Raw genomic sequence first — 17,925 nt, 5'->3', positions numbered from 1 at the left:
AGACAAAAAAGTTTGTTCTCCTCCTTCCATCACCACCTTTGTTGCATGTAGAAAAGTGTCATATAGAACCAGTCGTTACTTTAATGGTCTGAACTAAACGGTCGGGTGGCGCCAACAGCGACTAAGAATTTTCTGGGCCAACAGGATTTGTGTTTCAGTCCCTGATAAACTGACCCATCCTCTAAAAAACAAAACCCAAAAACTATATTTACAAGATAAATGATCAGAAATAGTAACGACAACAAAAGCACAGGAATCATAGATCCAACGGGACAGGCTCGTTACAATGAAGGAAAACACTGAGCGACTGTTGAGGCCCTTATTAGTCCTACAAAACATAACAGAAATGTTACAATAAAACACAGAGGCCTTTATTGTCACGTCCATCGTACTGTGACTCCTCAGCACATTCATCTCCAATCAGCAGCTTCCTTCACTGACCCAATCACAGGTCTCAGGCCAGCTGTTGTACTCAGGTTTGGATTATTTGCTGAGGTTTTAGATCTCTGGACCAAAGCCTTTAAAAGGAAACAGTTTCTCAGAGGTTACATCAGTAAATATGATCTCACTGTTACAGTGATCATTCACATCTCTGATTAACCTCTGAAGAGACACATTTGGTCCTTAGCGACGCCTCTGTCACAGGCGTCTGTCAGAACAACAGCGTGTGTTTGACACAGTCCATCATGAAGAGAAGCAGTTTTTCTTCTGAATTAGTGAAATAACTGGTCTGTAAATTACAGTAACACGAGTGTCATTGTTAAAACACAGTTTATGAAACACTTAATTTGTTGTTAACTTATTGACAACGTAAACATTTGCTGGTTGCCACTGTAACTGATGACTGTGTGGTCACATGACTGAAAAGTAAACAAATATCACAAAATAAAGAAATGCCTCCAACTTGTGTTACGAGTAGTTAGTGTGCAGAAACACGGCTGCAGGGTCAGCCCTCCCTCCACAGTCGCTCATCAGGCTGGTCGCAGCGCGTTTGCCTGTCTACTGATGTCTGCATGAGCAGAAACACCAATTTGAGTGATGTTATGTAATTCAGGATTCAATCAATGTGTCAGTGTTTGTTACTTTGTTACATTAATTTTTTAACCACGTTATTTTGTTGTGGGATGAACTTCTGCAAACAACAACATATGGCAACAAAAAACAAAACTTGCAGTTGGAATCGATGGAGCTGTGAGATGATGGGATGTCGACTGGTTCACTAACCATTAACATTTGGGATATTAGGATAACAGTAGCGTGTAAACATAAGCAGTGCAAACACTTCCTATAACGACACATTTACAGTCTAGTTTGGGGAAAGCTGAGGAATTAGGGTGAAGAGACGGTGGATGTTTAACCCTCCCTTGGTTTGACAGCTCGCTCAGCCAGCGAGTTATGAATGATGTTCTTGATAGACTCCGCCCCCGCGCCTTCTAGGAAAGTGTGGTGATCTCCCTTGATGACGTGGACCGACACCTCGCCATCACAGACCTGAAGAAAGACGCAGTACACAGTTTGAACATTGGAAGGCTCAGACAGAGTTTATAGAAACACACACAAGCGCACACACGCACAGTGAAGATAAGTACTACAGACTGATGTAAATGTGCATCGGTACCTCGCTGAGCTTATAGTCAGCTCCCAGGTTTTGCTCATATTCGCTGCTGGTTTCGGCGCGCAGCAGCTTCACGCTGCCGTGGTATTTTGCAGTAGGTACATGTGCATCAGCAGCCTTTAGCTTGTAGTAGAAGGCGGAGGCTGCAAAGTGCAGTGAGTCTCGGTCGATGTCCTTGTGAGCGGAGGTGATTAGGTCCACGGCCACACTGACGCGTGCATTCAGGTCTGACAGCGGGAGCAGAGTCTCCAAAAGCTGTAGGATGTAACCATGGAGACGACTGTAAGTTCATAGCAAACGTTACCGCGTGCTCGCGGAGATATTGTTGTTTTCAGAAAAGTAAGTGACACATAATTAATGAACATCACAGATCTTATGTATATGAAAATGCAAAATGAAGATGTTTTGATATTCAGGAGTTACAAATGTCAGCTTTCAGTGAGAAACTGTACGAAGGTTTGATTTAACCGCATGTTTTACTTTAGTCTCCATAACAGCTCCAAACATCACATCATTGTTGAGTCAAACCTGCACCACACACAGACTGTGCTGGAACAGCAGCTCCAGACTGTGTTACAGTCACCATCTTTACCTTACAGGCGCCGTGAGGCAAAAGCTCAGGTTGTGTGGCCTTTAACGCTGATGCCACATAAAGGAATACTTGTGTGTGAACCTGTGGGTCAGAGACAGTATACCTTGTTGTATTCAATGCCAGTGAACTGCTGGATGAAGGCACACAAGGCTTCAGTCTCAGCCTCAGACTCGTTGCCGGGTGTTAGCTTGGCTCTGTAGCTCTGCAAATCAAAAACACAGTTAAACCTGTTCACATGCAGATCATGTGACCAGAGCTCATCCTTCAAAACAAACATCACACACGCTATACAGCATATACATGAATTAAAGATGCGCGAGTGTTTCTCTGACCTGTGTGTACGCTGCCACATATGAATGTGAGCCATCAAAGAGAAACAGGAACTCCACAGGCTGATTCTGGGTCTGCAGCTGAGAGCACATTTCAAATGCTACACAGGCACCAGAAGAATATCCAGCGACTCTGTACGGGCCGTCCGGCTGCACCTGCCTGACGCAGCTCACGTAGTAGGCAGCCAGGGACTCAATGCTATCCAGAGGAGCAGCTGCAAAGGAAACACATGAGGGGAGTTAGTTTGGCTGCACAGTGACATAAACAGCTGATGCACAACATGTGAGTGACAAAGGTCTGAGAACAGAACCACAAACTTTTAAACTGTGAAACAAAGAAAACATGAAATCACATCAGGTCTTTGGTTTTCCTCAGGCCATTATGGAGGGAGCTGTATATGTACAAGTGTTTGTAGTTTCACCTTTGAACAGTCAGACTTTCAGCTTTAACACATTTTGCTGTTTAACAGTTACACACGTTTTGATACACATGATTGTGACACCTGGTGAGGACGCACACTCATCATTTGATGACAAGTAAGGACACGTAGTTTCCACGATGGTTCAAAGTGTTGATTTTGTGTTTTAAAGTTTTTCTCTGTGACTGTAAAGTCATTTTAATATGAGCCCCATTATGCTGACAAACCCACGCAGACGATGCACACAGCTCAGCAACACCAACAAGCCTGAAACTCAAATGACATGAAAAGTTATCCATGAGGCGCCAAAACACAACAACAGCTGCAGCAAAGGCTCTTTGTACTGTAAGATGAAGATCCTACAAAAGTAGAAGCCTCACAAACCACATGTAGACTGGTTGTGCAAACTCCCACAGACCCTGCAGTCGAGAGGATAACAAGCTGCTCCAGTGATCATGACCAGGACACAAACTGCTTCCTCCTGAATCAGAGGCCTGACTGACAGACACACCCTGGCATAGAGGAGGCTGAGGAGTGTGACAGTTGGAGCACACGCTCAGGTCTAGGTCTTTAAACAGGGGAACCACCACCCCAGTGTGCCAGTCCAGAGGCAGCATCCCAGAGCTTCACGCAGCGCCGTGTCAGCCAGGACGGCCCTGCAACACCCAGATCCTTCTCATCAGCCTCAGGTCTGTCCTAAATCCTAGCAGGAGCTACCACGACGCGTACCACAAAATGCATCGCACTGGTTCTTCCCAGTAGTTGGAACTGGTTGTCTGCTTGCCAATGAATCCTGCTTATTGGTTCCACTTGTGCTACAATCAGGACGAATTGTAGTGGGTTAGGGTTAGCTGGATATGTGCTGGATATGTGGTGGAGGGTAACTGCAGGAGAAGAAGCTAGTGGGGGAGTAGAGCAGGGGAGGATGTGGGTCCCCGGGGCCTGCTGGAGGGCAAGGGCCATGCCCGATGTGAGTAGCAGCAGGGCCAGTGCGCCCAGGAGCACATCTTTTTCGACCGTAAGGGAGACAGGAGGCCGACTCACTGCCTCGGCTAAATGGAGAGGGAATTTCAGAAGGGCCAGGGCACAAGCATGGACCTTTTTCAGCTGTAAGGGAGACAAGAGCAAGGTGTGACGTAGGTCCCCGGGGCCTGCTGGAGGTCCAGGTCCACGCTCGATTTGAGTAGCAGCAATGGCCAGTGCACCAGGAGCACATCTTTTTCGACTATAAAGGAGACAGGAGGCCGAACAGGTCTCTGACCCTTCAGCATAGACAGGTGGCTGAATGGGCCCCTTGGGCCCTCCAGCCGAGACAGACAGCTCAAACGGGTTCCTCTGACCCTTCAGCGGAGACAGACACCGAACCAGCATGTGTGGAGACCTCTGGCAGTGTGGACACTGGCTGGAGCTTAGTGGCACATTGGCTTGGCTCAGGCAGTGGTATGCAGTCCTCAGAGGGCTGAAAGTGTTCTCCAACACATCCAGCAGAGGACAGAGGACTCTACTAAAAAATCCGACTCTACTAACCTATCAGAGGCTGCTTAAGATCAGAATGCAATCATCTGCAGTTTTCTTCTTAATTAACAATAAACTTAGTGTATATGTACTCCTAAATTTGATGAAAGTGATAAATAATAGACAGCTCTCTCTCTATATTCTGACATTTAACTAATTCAAAAGATATTTCAATATTTATTTATCTAAAACAAAACAAGTTAGAATAGCCTTTATTGTCATTGTACAGAGTACAACGAAATTGGAGTGCCACTCCCTTGGTGCAAGTTTCAATAATAAATATAAATGTAAAATATAAAAAGTACAAAAAAACAATCGTAAGTACTCAAACAATAGTTTGTACAATATATACAGGATAGCAGCATTAATATAATGACAGTATGAATAGCAGCATAATATAATGACAGTGACGGTATGGAATAGGTTCAATTGTTTTTGTTCTTATTTACTACGGTGATAGCTCTGGGAAAGAAGCTATCCCTGAATCTGTTTGTCCTGGTTTTATGTGACCTGTACCGTCGGCCTGACGGTAATAGTTCAAACAGTTGGTTGCTGGGGTGAGAGTAGTCCTTGATGATATTGCCAGCTCTGCTGAGGTACCGAGAGTTTGCAGTGACCTCCATGCTGGGCAGAGAGCAGCCAGTGATCTTCTAGTTGCAAGTTCACTCTAAATTGATGTTTAACAGAAAAAAAAAATGTTTTTATGTTTTTTCCCTAAAGTGTATGTAAATATCTGGTTTCAGCTGTGAATATACTGCTGTGTATTGAAATTCCTCTTGTTTTGCATAGAAATATACTGAACAACATACAAAGCATAATATATAAAATAAAATCTACCTGAGTTTTTTCTTTGAAAGAAGCCACTTATGTCAATTGTTGTGTTCATCAGTACATAACTGAAACCGATTACAGTGCTTTGTTTAGCCGTGGAGGGAAACAACTGAAAATATGAAATAAACACACATGTAAGCTAAGACTCTCTAAAAAAACATCATTGTTGTTGTTCGGATTTTCATTTCCCCATTTGTTGATTCACTCCAAGAGCAAGTAACGTAATATGGGTCAAGTGATCAGTTTGATATCAATCTTTTGTGATACACCGTCATATTTACATTATTTGTACAGTATGAATGATTTGCTTTGGTACCTGGTCAAACTTAAGCTCTCCTCTGTCTGCCTGTCTACGCTTCTCCTGCAGCAGTTTCTCCCCCCTCGCTCACATGCGTAAGTGCTATGCTCAGTCACCCAGTGCCTGAGCTCAGATCATACCAAAATTAGGGTGAATTTACGACTGTGCGCTATGTGCTTCGAATATTGTGTGTAGTTTTTTGTTTTATACAGTTGGCAGTCAGGCATCAGTAACAAAATCACCAGGCTCACAGTAGACAGATTCACAAGAAATTCATTTGGGCTTAGAAGGAATAAAACAAACAGAATCCTTAATTAAGCTTGCGTTAGATTGCAAAATGGTCCCAGATGAAACAGTCTTAACAACACGAAATGCACAGTTCTTTTGTAAAGGTTCTTTTTATTTGGAAGGAAAAATAAGCACAGACAGAGTCCCCAGAAGTGTCCAAAAAGTGATTTATTAAACACACACAGTTATACAGTGTGGGAAGCCGGTCTTCGATCTTCTCTGCTCGTTACAGAAAGCTTTATAGCCTAATATGACGTCAGAACATTTCCTAGAACTCAGCTTCTCAGAAACCTAACACTTTCTCAGGCTTTATGTTCCCAGATATGGATGAGGGAAAACATCTGGTCTAAACAATTGTGTGTCCGAGTGTGCAGTTTGTGAGATTGTCTGTCCAGGCCAACAAAAGGTCGCTGTCCTCATCTGACTTTACTTTGGGCCGCCTGGAGCCACAGAGATGCTGGTGGTTTTTGCATAATAGAATATTACAGAGGAATGTGTCTTATTCTGCGTGCTCTGGAATACAAGATTAAGCAGATTTACTAAATGATAAATGATACATGATAATGGTGATGATCAACTGATACTAAGTGATGCAGACTAATGAAATAATAATGAAATAATGGCAGTGAAATTACATGTTTTTCTTGACAACTCCTCCTCTTGGGCTCGCTTGCGAGCCCAACTTACACCAGGATTTGTCTCACTCCTCCGTCCAGCCTACAATCTCCCTCAAAGGCATCATGGACTCCGGCGCAGCTGAACCTGCTGAGCCTGAGCTCAGGGCTCTCTCCAGCATCTTTACTAAAAGCCGCCGGACCAGAGGGATGAGACAACATCCAATCATCAATATGACAAGAAAAACAACAAAAGAAAACATGGCAGACATAACAACACTCTTCCATTGCCCAAAGACAGACGTGAACCAGTCTCCCGGTCCAGTGTTCACACCTGATTGCTCATGCATGGTTTTAGATAACATTTTCAGACTCTCAAGCGCCCTAGTAACCGTACCGTCTGGTGCAGTATTGTTGGGTATGAACGTGCAACACATGTCCCCAAACATGGCACAGACACCACCTTTCTCAGCCAACAACATGTCCAGGGCCATTCGATTCTGGATTCCCATTAACGACGTCGGGCCTAATTGTTCCGCAAGGCCTTCTACCGCGTCCCTAGTGAGATTAGAGAGTCTCAACACATTATAATGGACATAGTTAATGCGATCGACATTTTTATTCGGAGTTATCCATAGAAACACACTTTCAAAGCCGGCCGCTATCTGATTAACTAACTTATACTCATCTGGAACTCCCCTGGGAACTCCTATTGAGTCAATCCAGGTTGGCGAGTCCCATCTTGGGTCATATTTGTGCATACTGTTGCGAAATCGATCAACTTCAGACCAGACAAAAAACAACGGAGGCTCCGGAAAAGTGCAATCAAACGATGAGTTTTATTATCACAGGAGAACAACCAACCGTCAGCATACAGAATGGGTTGCTCTGACAAAAATACACTGGGTTCTGGTTTTATAGGATAACATATCACACCTACGTCAATACAGTTCAAAAATACAGGGTGACAGATGGACAAAAGTTCAATTCGTGCAAACAAGGGTACATCACATATACTTTTAATAACTATAAACTGACATATAACTTCTCCTTTCTTCATTACTTGCCTTTTAAGGTAATAACTTCAGGTCTTAGCATTTCTGAGAGCTAATAATTGGACCCTCGTCATTAATCACTAAGTAAAGTACTTTAGCAGCCAGTCTCAGACTGGAGTAGAAGACGCTTAGGCCTTCACTCAAACCTGACTATGTGTATTGTAAGCATGCATGCAATTAACCTGCTATGTTCTCATCTCCCCTCAACATGTATCATCTGGACACTCTCACCAGTGAAGCTTAAAACCTTCTAGACTGGAACATCAACTCTTAACCAAGCACATTTATGCATTGTGTATAAAATGAACTCAACCTATAAAATAGAAAGGTCAATGTGATGACAGACATATTCAATGCAATATAAACCCTGTAAGAAATATTACTGATAAGTGATACTGTGAAACATGTTATTAATACATTCTTCATAAGGCAAATTATATGGTAGTAATAAAAGAATCTCTGAATCCCAACATTCCCTCTTTTGACATTCCCACAGGAATGTCACCATACTTCATGTTGTATCACTCCCTGCCCCACTCTATGGGTTCCAGGTTCATCTGGTAGATGCCCTCAACTAGGGCTGCACGATAAATCGAAAATTTATTGTCATCGCGATATCAGCCTGCGCGATGGGCCCATCGCAAAAGACGGCGTAAACTGCGATAATTGGGTACCTTAAAATGTTTACACACGTGCTGTAAAGAATTTACCAATCAAAGAAATCCATTTACACATTTGACCAGTCGAATAGAGCCCTTCACGGCATTAACCAATCAAATGGATTAGAGGCCCGCCTCCTACGCAGGTCGGGCGCGAACAACGCTGCAGCAACGAGTCAGAGTTGTAATGGCTGAGAGCGAGACGCGTGACGAGAATGCTACTGAACTCGTGGCTAAAAAAAAAAAAAAAATAGTACCTCACTTATTTGGAGGTACTTTGGATTTGATAAAGACGACGTTCTCCAAACACAGGTACTCTGCAAAACTTGCCGAACACTCGTGGCAACCACCAGAGGAAACACAACTAATCTCCACCATCATCTTCAATACAACCACAGAGAACTGTTTGAAGAGTTCCAGAAAGATAGGGCTAGCCAAACAAAGGTTGCTAATGTTAAGACAAAGAGCGCAGCAGTCCAACAGCCGTCTCTGTATCAGAGTTTTTCAAGTGGAATTCCTTATGAGAAAACGTCGAAGCGGTACAAAGAAATAACAGAGGCCATTACACATTTTTTGGCTAAAGACATGATGCCTATAAATACAGTTAGCAGAGAGGGCTTCACCAGTCTGATACATAAAGTGGACCAGAGATACCGCATCCCCTCACGAAACTACTTTTCACATGTCGCCATTCCACAAATGTATGAAACATGCCGCAAGACCGTCATGTTTGAACTGAGCCAAGCTGAAAACTACGCAAGCACTACAGACCTATGGTCAAGTCGTACAACGGAACCATATATGAGTTTCACAGTGCACTTCCTCACCGAAGACTTTGAACTGAAAACACGGTGTCTAGAGACTGTGTATTTTCCAGACTCCCACACTAGTGAAAATATAGCCCATGTATTACGTGAGGTGTTAGCCAGCTGGGATCTTAAAGAAGATCGACAAGTGTGCATCACCACAGACAACGGTGCCAATGTTGTGAGAGCCACGGAGCTAAACAACTGGGTCAGACTTCAGTGTTTTGGACACAGGCTGCACCTTGCAATCGGTAAGTTTTATTCAAGGCAGATCTTTTTAGCAATGAAAATGTGCTATACATTATTATCAAATTGATATTGATAAGGATAATGTTACCTTTTTAGACAACTTTAGTTATAAATTTCAATTAGTTTTTTTTTTTTAAAAAAAAGGTTTTAAACATGACAGTTTTTTTGTTTCCTCTTATTTCTCCAGAAAATTCTATCAAAGATGATGCCCGCATTGCCCGAGCCATTGGACTTTGCAAAAAGTTAGTTGGACATTTTTGCCACAGCTGGAAAGCAAAGATGGCTCTGAAAAAAGCACAGCAGAAGCTCAACCTCCCAGAGCACACACTGATCACAGAATGCCCAACCAGGTGGGGTTCCAGGCAGAAGATGATTGAGAGAGTCCTGGAGCAGCAGCGGGCCATTTCTGATGTCATCTCAGCAGACAAGAAATCAAGACACTTGATTCCTACTTGGCAGGATCTTGAGGTACTGGAGTCTGTCAACCAGGCATTACACCCCCTGCAAGACTTTACAGATGCCCTGTCTGGTGAGAGCTACGTTAGTGTTTCATATGTAAAACCAGTCCTTCATCTGATGAAGACGTCGGTGCTTGCAGAGAAGGAAGAAGACAGTGATTTGACAAAATCAATTAAGAAGAAAATCCTCGAGTACCTGATTACTAAATATGAAAATCCAGCTACCCAGGAACTTATGGACATGGCGTGCTTCATGGATCCCAGATTTAAAGTCAGCTACACCAGCACTGATCGAGTCTCAGACATCAAGACCAGAGTGATGTCAGAAATGGAAGCAGTGGCACAGAAGGTATTCATGCATGCTTATATATAAAACCTTTCAATTCATATTTAGTCCAAAATGTTTACTTTTCTTATAATCTGCTTTCTGTTCCAGGAGAGAAGCTCCGCTGAACCAGAGGCCCAGACAGATGATCCACCCAGTCGTCCCCTGAAGAAGGCAAAAAAGTCCCTGGGCAGTTTCTTCAAGGCAGCTCCAATCCCTACCTCCTCTTTTATGCATCTCTCACAAGCTGTTGAAGCTGAGCTTAACAGCTACTTGCTATCCACGGCCATAGACAGTGAGGAAGACCCCTTGGCACACTCCACAAAATGACATTCCCACAGCTAAGCAAGCTTGCAAGGAAGTATCTCTGCATACCTGCAAGTAGCTCACCTTCAGAGAGACTTTTTAGTACATCAGGAAACATAGTAACATGTCAGCGCACATGTTTAAAACCTTGGAGAGTAAACATGTTGGTTTTCCTTAACAAGAACTTGCCATAAAAAACATTCACTCAGGAAGGATGAATGCAAGATAGAGAAACCTTTTTTTTTTTTCAAAAAATTACAAAAATACACTACCTACATTGTTCTTAATTGTTGATAATATTAGTCTTGGCCAGTACGACCACAAAGGTAGACAATTGTTCTTTGGTGTGTTCCCACAGCAGACAAGTTCTTACCTATAGTTTAATCTAGTAAAGTTTCCACTCCAGTTTTGACTTGCATCATAACTACTTGGTGAGTGGTAAAATGATGAACAACTGCATAGAGATAATTTGCAGTATAATTTAAGTTATGTTTATTTAAAACTAATTATAGAGACCGGGAAGGATGTCTTTCAGAATTCAAGCCTCAGAAATTTTTTTATGGGGGCAATGTTTCAATGTTTGACTGCACTTTGTTGTTACACTGCTAATACAGCAGCTTTCATTAAATAAAACTGTGCAGTAAAACGGAAATTATGTATTTGTTTTTTGTTTTTTTTTTGCTATTTATTTTATCGCAAGTCATATCGTTATCGCAGTATTGATCACAGTTATCGCACATCGCAGGTTTTCCTAATATCGTGCAGCCCTACCCTCAACCCAGCCAGGGTTCGTAACCCTCGCCACTATCTTTACCAACAATCCTCTGACACAAGGAATGATACAACAACCAGCGATGACCAATATTCCCAAAAATACAGCCAATGAGCACATCACTGATATAGCCACACCATTGTCCAAACACAGATGTCATCCAGGATGCCAGCGGGTTTTCAATACCTGGGCCCTGTGCTTCGTACGTCGCTTACTACATCCAAGATCAAATGAAACATCCAAGACCAAATCATCGCGCTAACTCTGAGCTCGCTATTCCGGTTCCCCGAACACACCTGTTGTTGACGATTAGTATAGCTGGATGAAGTAATGTGAGATCACTGGGTGGCCCAACAGGGGCTACGCATCGATAGTAGAAACATTGATCGGCAACCCTTTGATTGGTCGGCGAAAATGTCGAAGGAGCGCGCTCGGCTCGGTATTTTTCGGCAGCAGAGCAAGAACTCTTGAGTGAGGGATTTCAGGAGTTTCAGAGTTTAATTAAAACGCAAGGGAACACTGCAAAGGCTGCAAAAGCAAGGAGAGAGGGCTGGCAGAAAGTTGCTGACAAATCAAACTCGTAAGTAATTCAATAATAACAATAATAATGGAGTGGATTTATATAGCGCTTTTCAAGGCACCCAAAGCGCTTTACAATGCCACTATTCAGTCACTCTCACATTCACACACTGGTGGAGGCAGCTACGGTTGTAGCCACAGCTGCCCTGGGGCAGACTGACAGAAGCCAGGCTGCCATATTGCGCCATCGGCCCCTCTGGCCAACACCAGTAGGCGGTAGGGTAGATTTATCATATCACACCATATTATCCAATATTATATTACATTATATTATATTATAATATGTTATATTATATCCCCTTTCACGTTAGAGCCACAACAGGACCCACTAGAACATGGGAACAAGTAAAAGTGAAATATAAGAATATTCTACAGAATGGTAATATTTATCACTTATATTGCTTGTCGTCTCTTGGAAAGAGACCCTGGAATACTCTGTTTGTTTGTTCATAACAGCAACCAAGAAAAGGGCAGAGCAAAAAAAAAGACAGGTGGTGGTCCTGCACCCCCTCGTCAACAAGTTGGTTAAGTAAATAATACCCTCACGGGAAAATCGATATCTCTCTATGAGCACACTGTCGCGCTGAGCTAAAGGATCCTGTCTGTCCCGCAATATACGCTGAATTCTGAGGACTCTCCTTATCAATCTTGCACCTTCCGCAATGGGTTGCTCGCGTAAACGGACAGGATATGACTGCGACAGACTTCCCAAATCCACCTTCGCTTTTATAGCCGTGGTCTCTCATCTTGATTACACGAAGTAATTTACAATTACTACTCTGAAATATGAATTACATCTGTAATAATCACATACATGTAATAGAATGTTAATAGTACATTTCCCTTTTTTAGGGAATGACCTGTATGTATCTGTGTGAAATCAATAAAAGGATCAAGTGCTGCATTATCTTTAGTTACATTGATGTTATTTATTTATGGTGAAACAGTGGTGGAATATCGCTGTTGCTTTCGTATGAATGACGCGGACATACCTGCGTGGCCGCGATCTAATCCTGTTTACATAAAGTAAACCTGCTCCCCAGCAGGTTTACGCTTACGGCTCTGTTGCTATGACAGCAAGTCCCGGATGGGCTTCGGGGAACCGAACGATCCAGGATCACGCGAAATCGTCAACAATCTCATCCAGCTAACTCACTTAGCGCGGTACGAAGAACAGGCCCCTGAGTGCTCATGCATGGTTTTAGACAAAGTTTTCAGGCCCTGCAGAGCTCGGGTTACTGAGCCACCTGGGGCAGTATTATTGGGGATATACGTGCAGCACATATCTCCAAACATCGAGCACACACCTCCCCTCTCTGCCAATAACATGTCAAGCGCCATCCTATTTTGAACTCCCATCAGAGAACTTGGACCCAATTGTTCTGCGAACCCCATCATGGCGTCCCTGGTTAGGTTAGAAAGTCTCAGCAGATTGTAATGAACATAGTTAATGCGGTCAACATTCTTATTAGGTGTTACCCAAAGGAATATACTCTCAAATCCTGCAGCTATCGGATTCACCAGCTTATATTCGTCTGGAACTCCCCTAGGCGAGTTCAGGCGAGGATCATAAGCATGTGTACCTTGGGTCCCTCTTTTGACCAAAACATGTCTCAGACGTCTGGCGGCTAGAGTACGTGTGTTGCGTTGTGGAATAGCCTTTACCTGATTCCCAATCAGCATGAGTGGAGCTCCTAATCGCACCATCGCACATGTCCCTACGCTTCCTATAGGAACATGAACCAACAGAGTATTTTCCCCACAATAATAATAGAGCCCACTTCCTGCCCAGGTTCCAATTACCGTGCTAGGGCCGCTTACATTGTTGGTGGTTCGTCCCTGAAGTGTGACGGCACACCAAGTTGGATCGATCTCTCCCACCTTGTACTTTTCATTATCAGTAGAGAACTTAAAACATGCATAGTTATCTTGTTTTGGCATAAATGGTCCCACTGTTGTCTGACACTTTCCATCTACTACTGGCTCCTGTACATTTAATGACGTCACACAAATCTAACATGAATGAGCTGGTAGACCCTTTAACATAGTTCAACTCTATGCCATTATTTCTGCTGAGACATTCATCACCTTTACCTGACCCCTCGCGCTTTTGTCTTTCTAGCAATCCTGTTTTAGGACCTACAGTCTCAGGAACTGCTGGGCTGGACTGGCCTCCGTGTTCAGACAAGGGGTCCGGAGTGCCTTGCAAAATACAGACAAAAGACAACAGAGCCATGGTTACTATTATCGCATATAATACACATGTAGTTGTAAGGAACATTTTAATACGTTTCTTCCCATTACGTGTCTCTGATTCGGTTGTTTGCATCATGTTATATAAACTTTGTATTCTAGACTTGTTATATAGATTTTAGATTCTGGACTGAAACTCCCCTCTTTGTGGAGCCTTTAACTTATCACTGCCCCTTTCTGATGGCGTGACGACCTTCTCCGCTGCTGCTCTTCTTTCTTCAGCCTTCCAGGTGGACTACTGAATGGCCTGTTGCACAGGTGAGAGGGTTTATTCTGCCTCTGTTTGTTGACACCCGTGTTGGTTGAAGCCTCTTCCTCAACCAAGCTCTCATGTGCTGGTGCACACTGCGACCAGTGATACCAGGTGTCGCCCTTCCCTTTCAGTTGGACTGCTGTAGTTGTCCTGGCAACGACCTCGTATGGACCAGTCCAGCGTGGCTCCTTCCACTTGCGTTTGAGCACCTTCAGCCACACCACCTTTGCCTCCGGGGTCGCCCTGTCCACAGCGTGTAATCCAGATGTGACCTGTTTGCGAAACTGGAGATTCTTGCCACCCCTGTGGTCGCTGTGTTACTGGAATGTTCTCCTGTAAAGGATAGAAAACAAAAAGCCTCTCTCTGGTACACCTCACTAATCTACTGTGTTCATCTAATGTTCCCTTAATTATTCAAAGTTGGTTCAAGATATCATGTTCTGGGCTCTATCCTTTATATTAACTTTACTTAATCTAAATGCTCTTTATGTGTGTAAAGAGTTTATCTTCTAACCAGGATTCAGTTCATTTTAATCCTTCAACTTAAACATGAAAATAACAATGTCTGCCTCAGTTTTACCATATCTAAATCATCAAACACCCCAAAAGTCCTAAAATGATCCTAAACCCATTTCAACTTAAACCTTAAATCCCCCCTTTATTTTGACACATTTCATGTGTCAAAATAATGTACAAAACTAAAAATGCTCAGTTTTCCCCACTCATGATCCAATCTATGTCATGAAAATGAACTTAAAACAGAACAGTCATCAGTCATGTGCTTAGCCTTAGTCCAGTCTTTACCTCAGTGTCCAGTTGGTCCAACCTTAGTTCAGTTCGTCCGTCCAGTCACCGTCCATTCATACGTATTCACACCAGGTATTTCCTCTTTCTTGCCGAGACAACAAGAAACTGTTCCTCTTTCACAGTTGCGAGTAAACATAACTAACCTCTCACCTATAAATGATTCTCTCTAACTAAGTGTGTGTGTGTATATGTCGTCCTCAAATGCTCTCTCATCTCACCCGTTGCACTTCTGACCTTCCACCAGACCAGAGGCTGATCAAATAGCCTCGTCTAACCTGCTCCTCAGAATAACTTAGACTCTGCTTTCATTAATGCAAACTTTCTGCAACTTAGTCTTTCTGAAAGACACACACTGTTTAAACCTCTGAATGCAATATCAATGCTGCAGATTATATTATTAATGCAATGGTGACGATGACGATTATTTAACAATAGCAGTAAAATAATTTCCCTGCTCCACACTCCCTCTCTCGACCTCTGGTACACCAGAGGTCGCAATACATTGTGTCCTCGCTCTGACCCTCTCTTGTGGTCCATCCGGCCTCGGGCCTCCAGGATCCTCACCCCCTGTGGTCGCCGAGATCTTCTGCAAAGGAAACAAAAGACCTTTTCCTGCATCTCCCTAACTTATCATAGTTGGGACTCTTTAATCAAAAGCCTTATCCTAATTATGTTCTTGACTTATAGACTTGTATTTATATATATTCTTCAACGTTACTCATCATTTTACCACTCTCTTAAAACGCTGACACTAACTTCATTTTAAAACCTCACATTTCCTATGTTATAACCTGTTTTTGATATAGCCTTTTTATTTCATTTTGCTCCTTTTAATGTAACAATACCTTATAATTCTAGTTTATCAGACTTAATCAAAACCTATGCTTTCCTTCCTTTGGTCCTTCTTTAAATCAGAACATTTTGTCTTCTGAAAGTTTTATTTCTGCTTCTGCCAACATGTTTAGTTAACGAGCTCGACTGGACAGAAACAATCACAACTGCTGAACCTGCACTGTGCTCATGGTTAAAATTCCACAACATTTTGTCTTCTGAATATTGTATTTTTGCTTCAAAACTGCTTCTAGCACAACAAGAGTCAGCGGAGGCTGGAATGACAACAACAACAACAATCTTGTGCTTAACATAAAACATTTACCATTTAACATAAAACAAAAAATAACACAAGTAACAAAAATAACACAAGTAACTTAAAAAAGCTTCAGTCCACATTTCAGTTTGTTGAGCTCGCTGTTGCTCCAGAGGAGGCCCTCAGCTGGCCGGGCTGGAGCCGAGGCCCCGGGGATGCTGCTACGTGTCTGAGGGCAAGTGCTCTTTCAGCCTGCACGTCTGCCCATTTGCGGTCCTCACTTCTCTCCGAGTCCATCGGTGAGGAGTGTTGCATCTGGTCCAGCAGCATACTCACAGTATATATGGGCTGCTGCTGCTGCAGAGGTGTGCTGGCCTCTGAGCGCTCTGTCTGTGTGTAGATGGAGCAGAGCTGGAACAGCTTCTCTCTGGTTTCCTGAGGGGGGGGATGCTCCATGTCATCCAGGACTAGCTGGATCAGGTGAGGTGTGCTGATGCAGGGGGCATCCAGACATGCAGAGAGAAGCTGCTGCCACCTCAGCTTGATGCGGTCGATGAAAATCCTGTCCTTCATTCTGGCTTTCTTCTGCAACCTTGTCTCAAAATGATATTCAAATTTGTTGTTGTTGCAGAGGAAGACTTCTGAAATCCATGCAGAAATATAGAAACACCTGTGACCGTTGGGCTCTTTGCTGAGCAGCTTCAGTTCCACAAAGAGCTTCTCCAGGAAGAGGTGAATGAAAGACGAAGAGTTAAGCATCTTTAGCAGGGGCAGCCAAAAGCGCAGGAAGGTTTGTGGGACTCTGGGCTCAGTGGGACTGGCACTGTCAGATGTTGCACAGCCTAATGCTTCCAGCTGCTCCATGGTAGGAACAAGAAAACCGTCTTCCAGCAGCACATCAATCAACAGCTCCCTGGACCCCAGTGCAAACTGCTTGATCTCACCCAGCAACGAACTCATGTCTGCTAAGGGGGCCTGCCACAAGCTCTTCCCCTTGTCTTCAGGAGACCCATCATCAAAAGCTTGGTACTGGTCCTTCTGAAAAGAGATCAGCAGCTCCCGAGCGTTTCTGCAGGCATCCACTTCTTTCTGCCTGGCAACGAGCTGCTCATCGGGGCCTCCTCCCAGCTGTCTGGACCAAAACTCCTGCTGGAGCCACTCCAGGGCCACCTTACATCCCTTTCGGCACCATTTCAAAGAAGGAAGAGTCCCACGCATGATTTCGTGCCTCAGATCCACCACCCACTCGGGGATGTTCAAGTTTCCAGCCAGTTGCCTCAGCGGCTGGGCCTTTCTCCCCTGCTGGCGATCCGTGATAAGATTAACAAATCTTACCAGGGCCGTCCCGTACATCAGGGTCAAATCATCTCCGGTAAGCTGTCCGGACCGGTCCCGCACCTGGCAGCGCACGAGGTCTGCTGTGCAGTCCACGGCCACGGGAAAACTATTAGCGCACCTGGCCCTCCAAGCCGATATCCTCTCTAACGCAAACCTCTGCAGAGAGGAGTCCATCGAGTAAAGGTAGTCCCGAACCTGATCCCACTCCGCTTTGTTAAGCCAGGCTACCACATGGCGTGTTTTCTCAGAGCCCTTTTTATTCATTGTGCGCGCTCCGGACCTCACGCTCAATCTCTCACTCACCGGGAAAAGCCGCTCGCCTCACGCAGAGACCACTCGCAGATTTATATGACAGAGGACCGCGTTCAGAGCTTCGAGTTTTACAGTTGCTTGTCGCACAGCAACCAGGAAATGACGCTAACGTTTTCTTAGGCTTCGTTTGTGGCTGACGTTCACCCTGCGGGCACGCTGACGCCA

General features: G+C 43.9%; 2 protein-coding genes and 1 pseudogene across 2 annotated transcripts; 1 reads left to right on the top strand and 2 right to left on the bottom strand.

The window, feature by feature from the left end:
- Window positions 1–263: 263 nt before the first annotated feature.
- Window positions 264–2,761, bottom strand: LOC146696191 (fatty acid synthase-like). Its single transcript, XM_085474276.1, has 4 exons — window positions 2,540–2,761; window positions 2,311–2,409; window positions 1,619–1,870; window positions 264–1,491 (listed from the first exon to the last, which is right to left on the bottom strand). The coding sequence occupies exons 1-4, from the start codon at window positions 2,627–2,629 to the stop codon at window positions 1,354–1,356; spliced, it is 579 nt and encodes a 192-aa protein (XP_085330402.1). The 5' UTR covers window positions 2,630–2,761; the 3' UTR covers window positions 264–1,353.
- A 5,824-nt stretch (window positions 2,762–8,585) lies between these two features.
- LOC146696190 (E3 SUMO-protein ligase ZBED1-like) lies at window positions 8,586–10,383 on the top strand. Its single transcript, XM_085474047.1, has 3 exons — window positions 8,586–9,272; window positions 9,458–10,077; window positions 10,165–10,383. Exons 1-3 carry the CDS (start codon window positions 8,801–8,803, stop codon window positions 10,381–10,383), a joined length of 1,311 nt encoding a protein of 436 aa, XP_085330173.1. The 5' UTR covers window positions 8,586–8,800.
- Window positions 10,384–16,155: 5,772 nt separating this feature from the next.
- On the bottom strand, window positions 16,156–17,871 carry LOC146696189 (ribosomal biogenesis protein LAS1L-like; annotated as a pseudogene).
- Between the last annotated feature and the right edge of the window lie 54 nt (window positions 17,872–17,925).

This window comes from Copadichromis virginalis, linkage group LG12, assembly GCF_057382275.1.
Source record: "Copadichromis virginalis isolate Kocher_CV1m ecotype Utaka linkage group LG12, C_Virginalis_male_GT1.1, whole genome shotgun sequence".
Taxonomy (NCBI): Eukaryota; Metazoa; Chordata; class Actinopteri; order Cichliformes; family Cichlidae; genus Copadichromis; species Copadichromis virginalis.
Note: the sequence above shows the minus strand (reverse complement) of the source record. Positions and strands in the feature narration are given on the sequence as shown.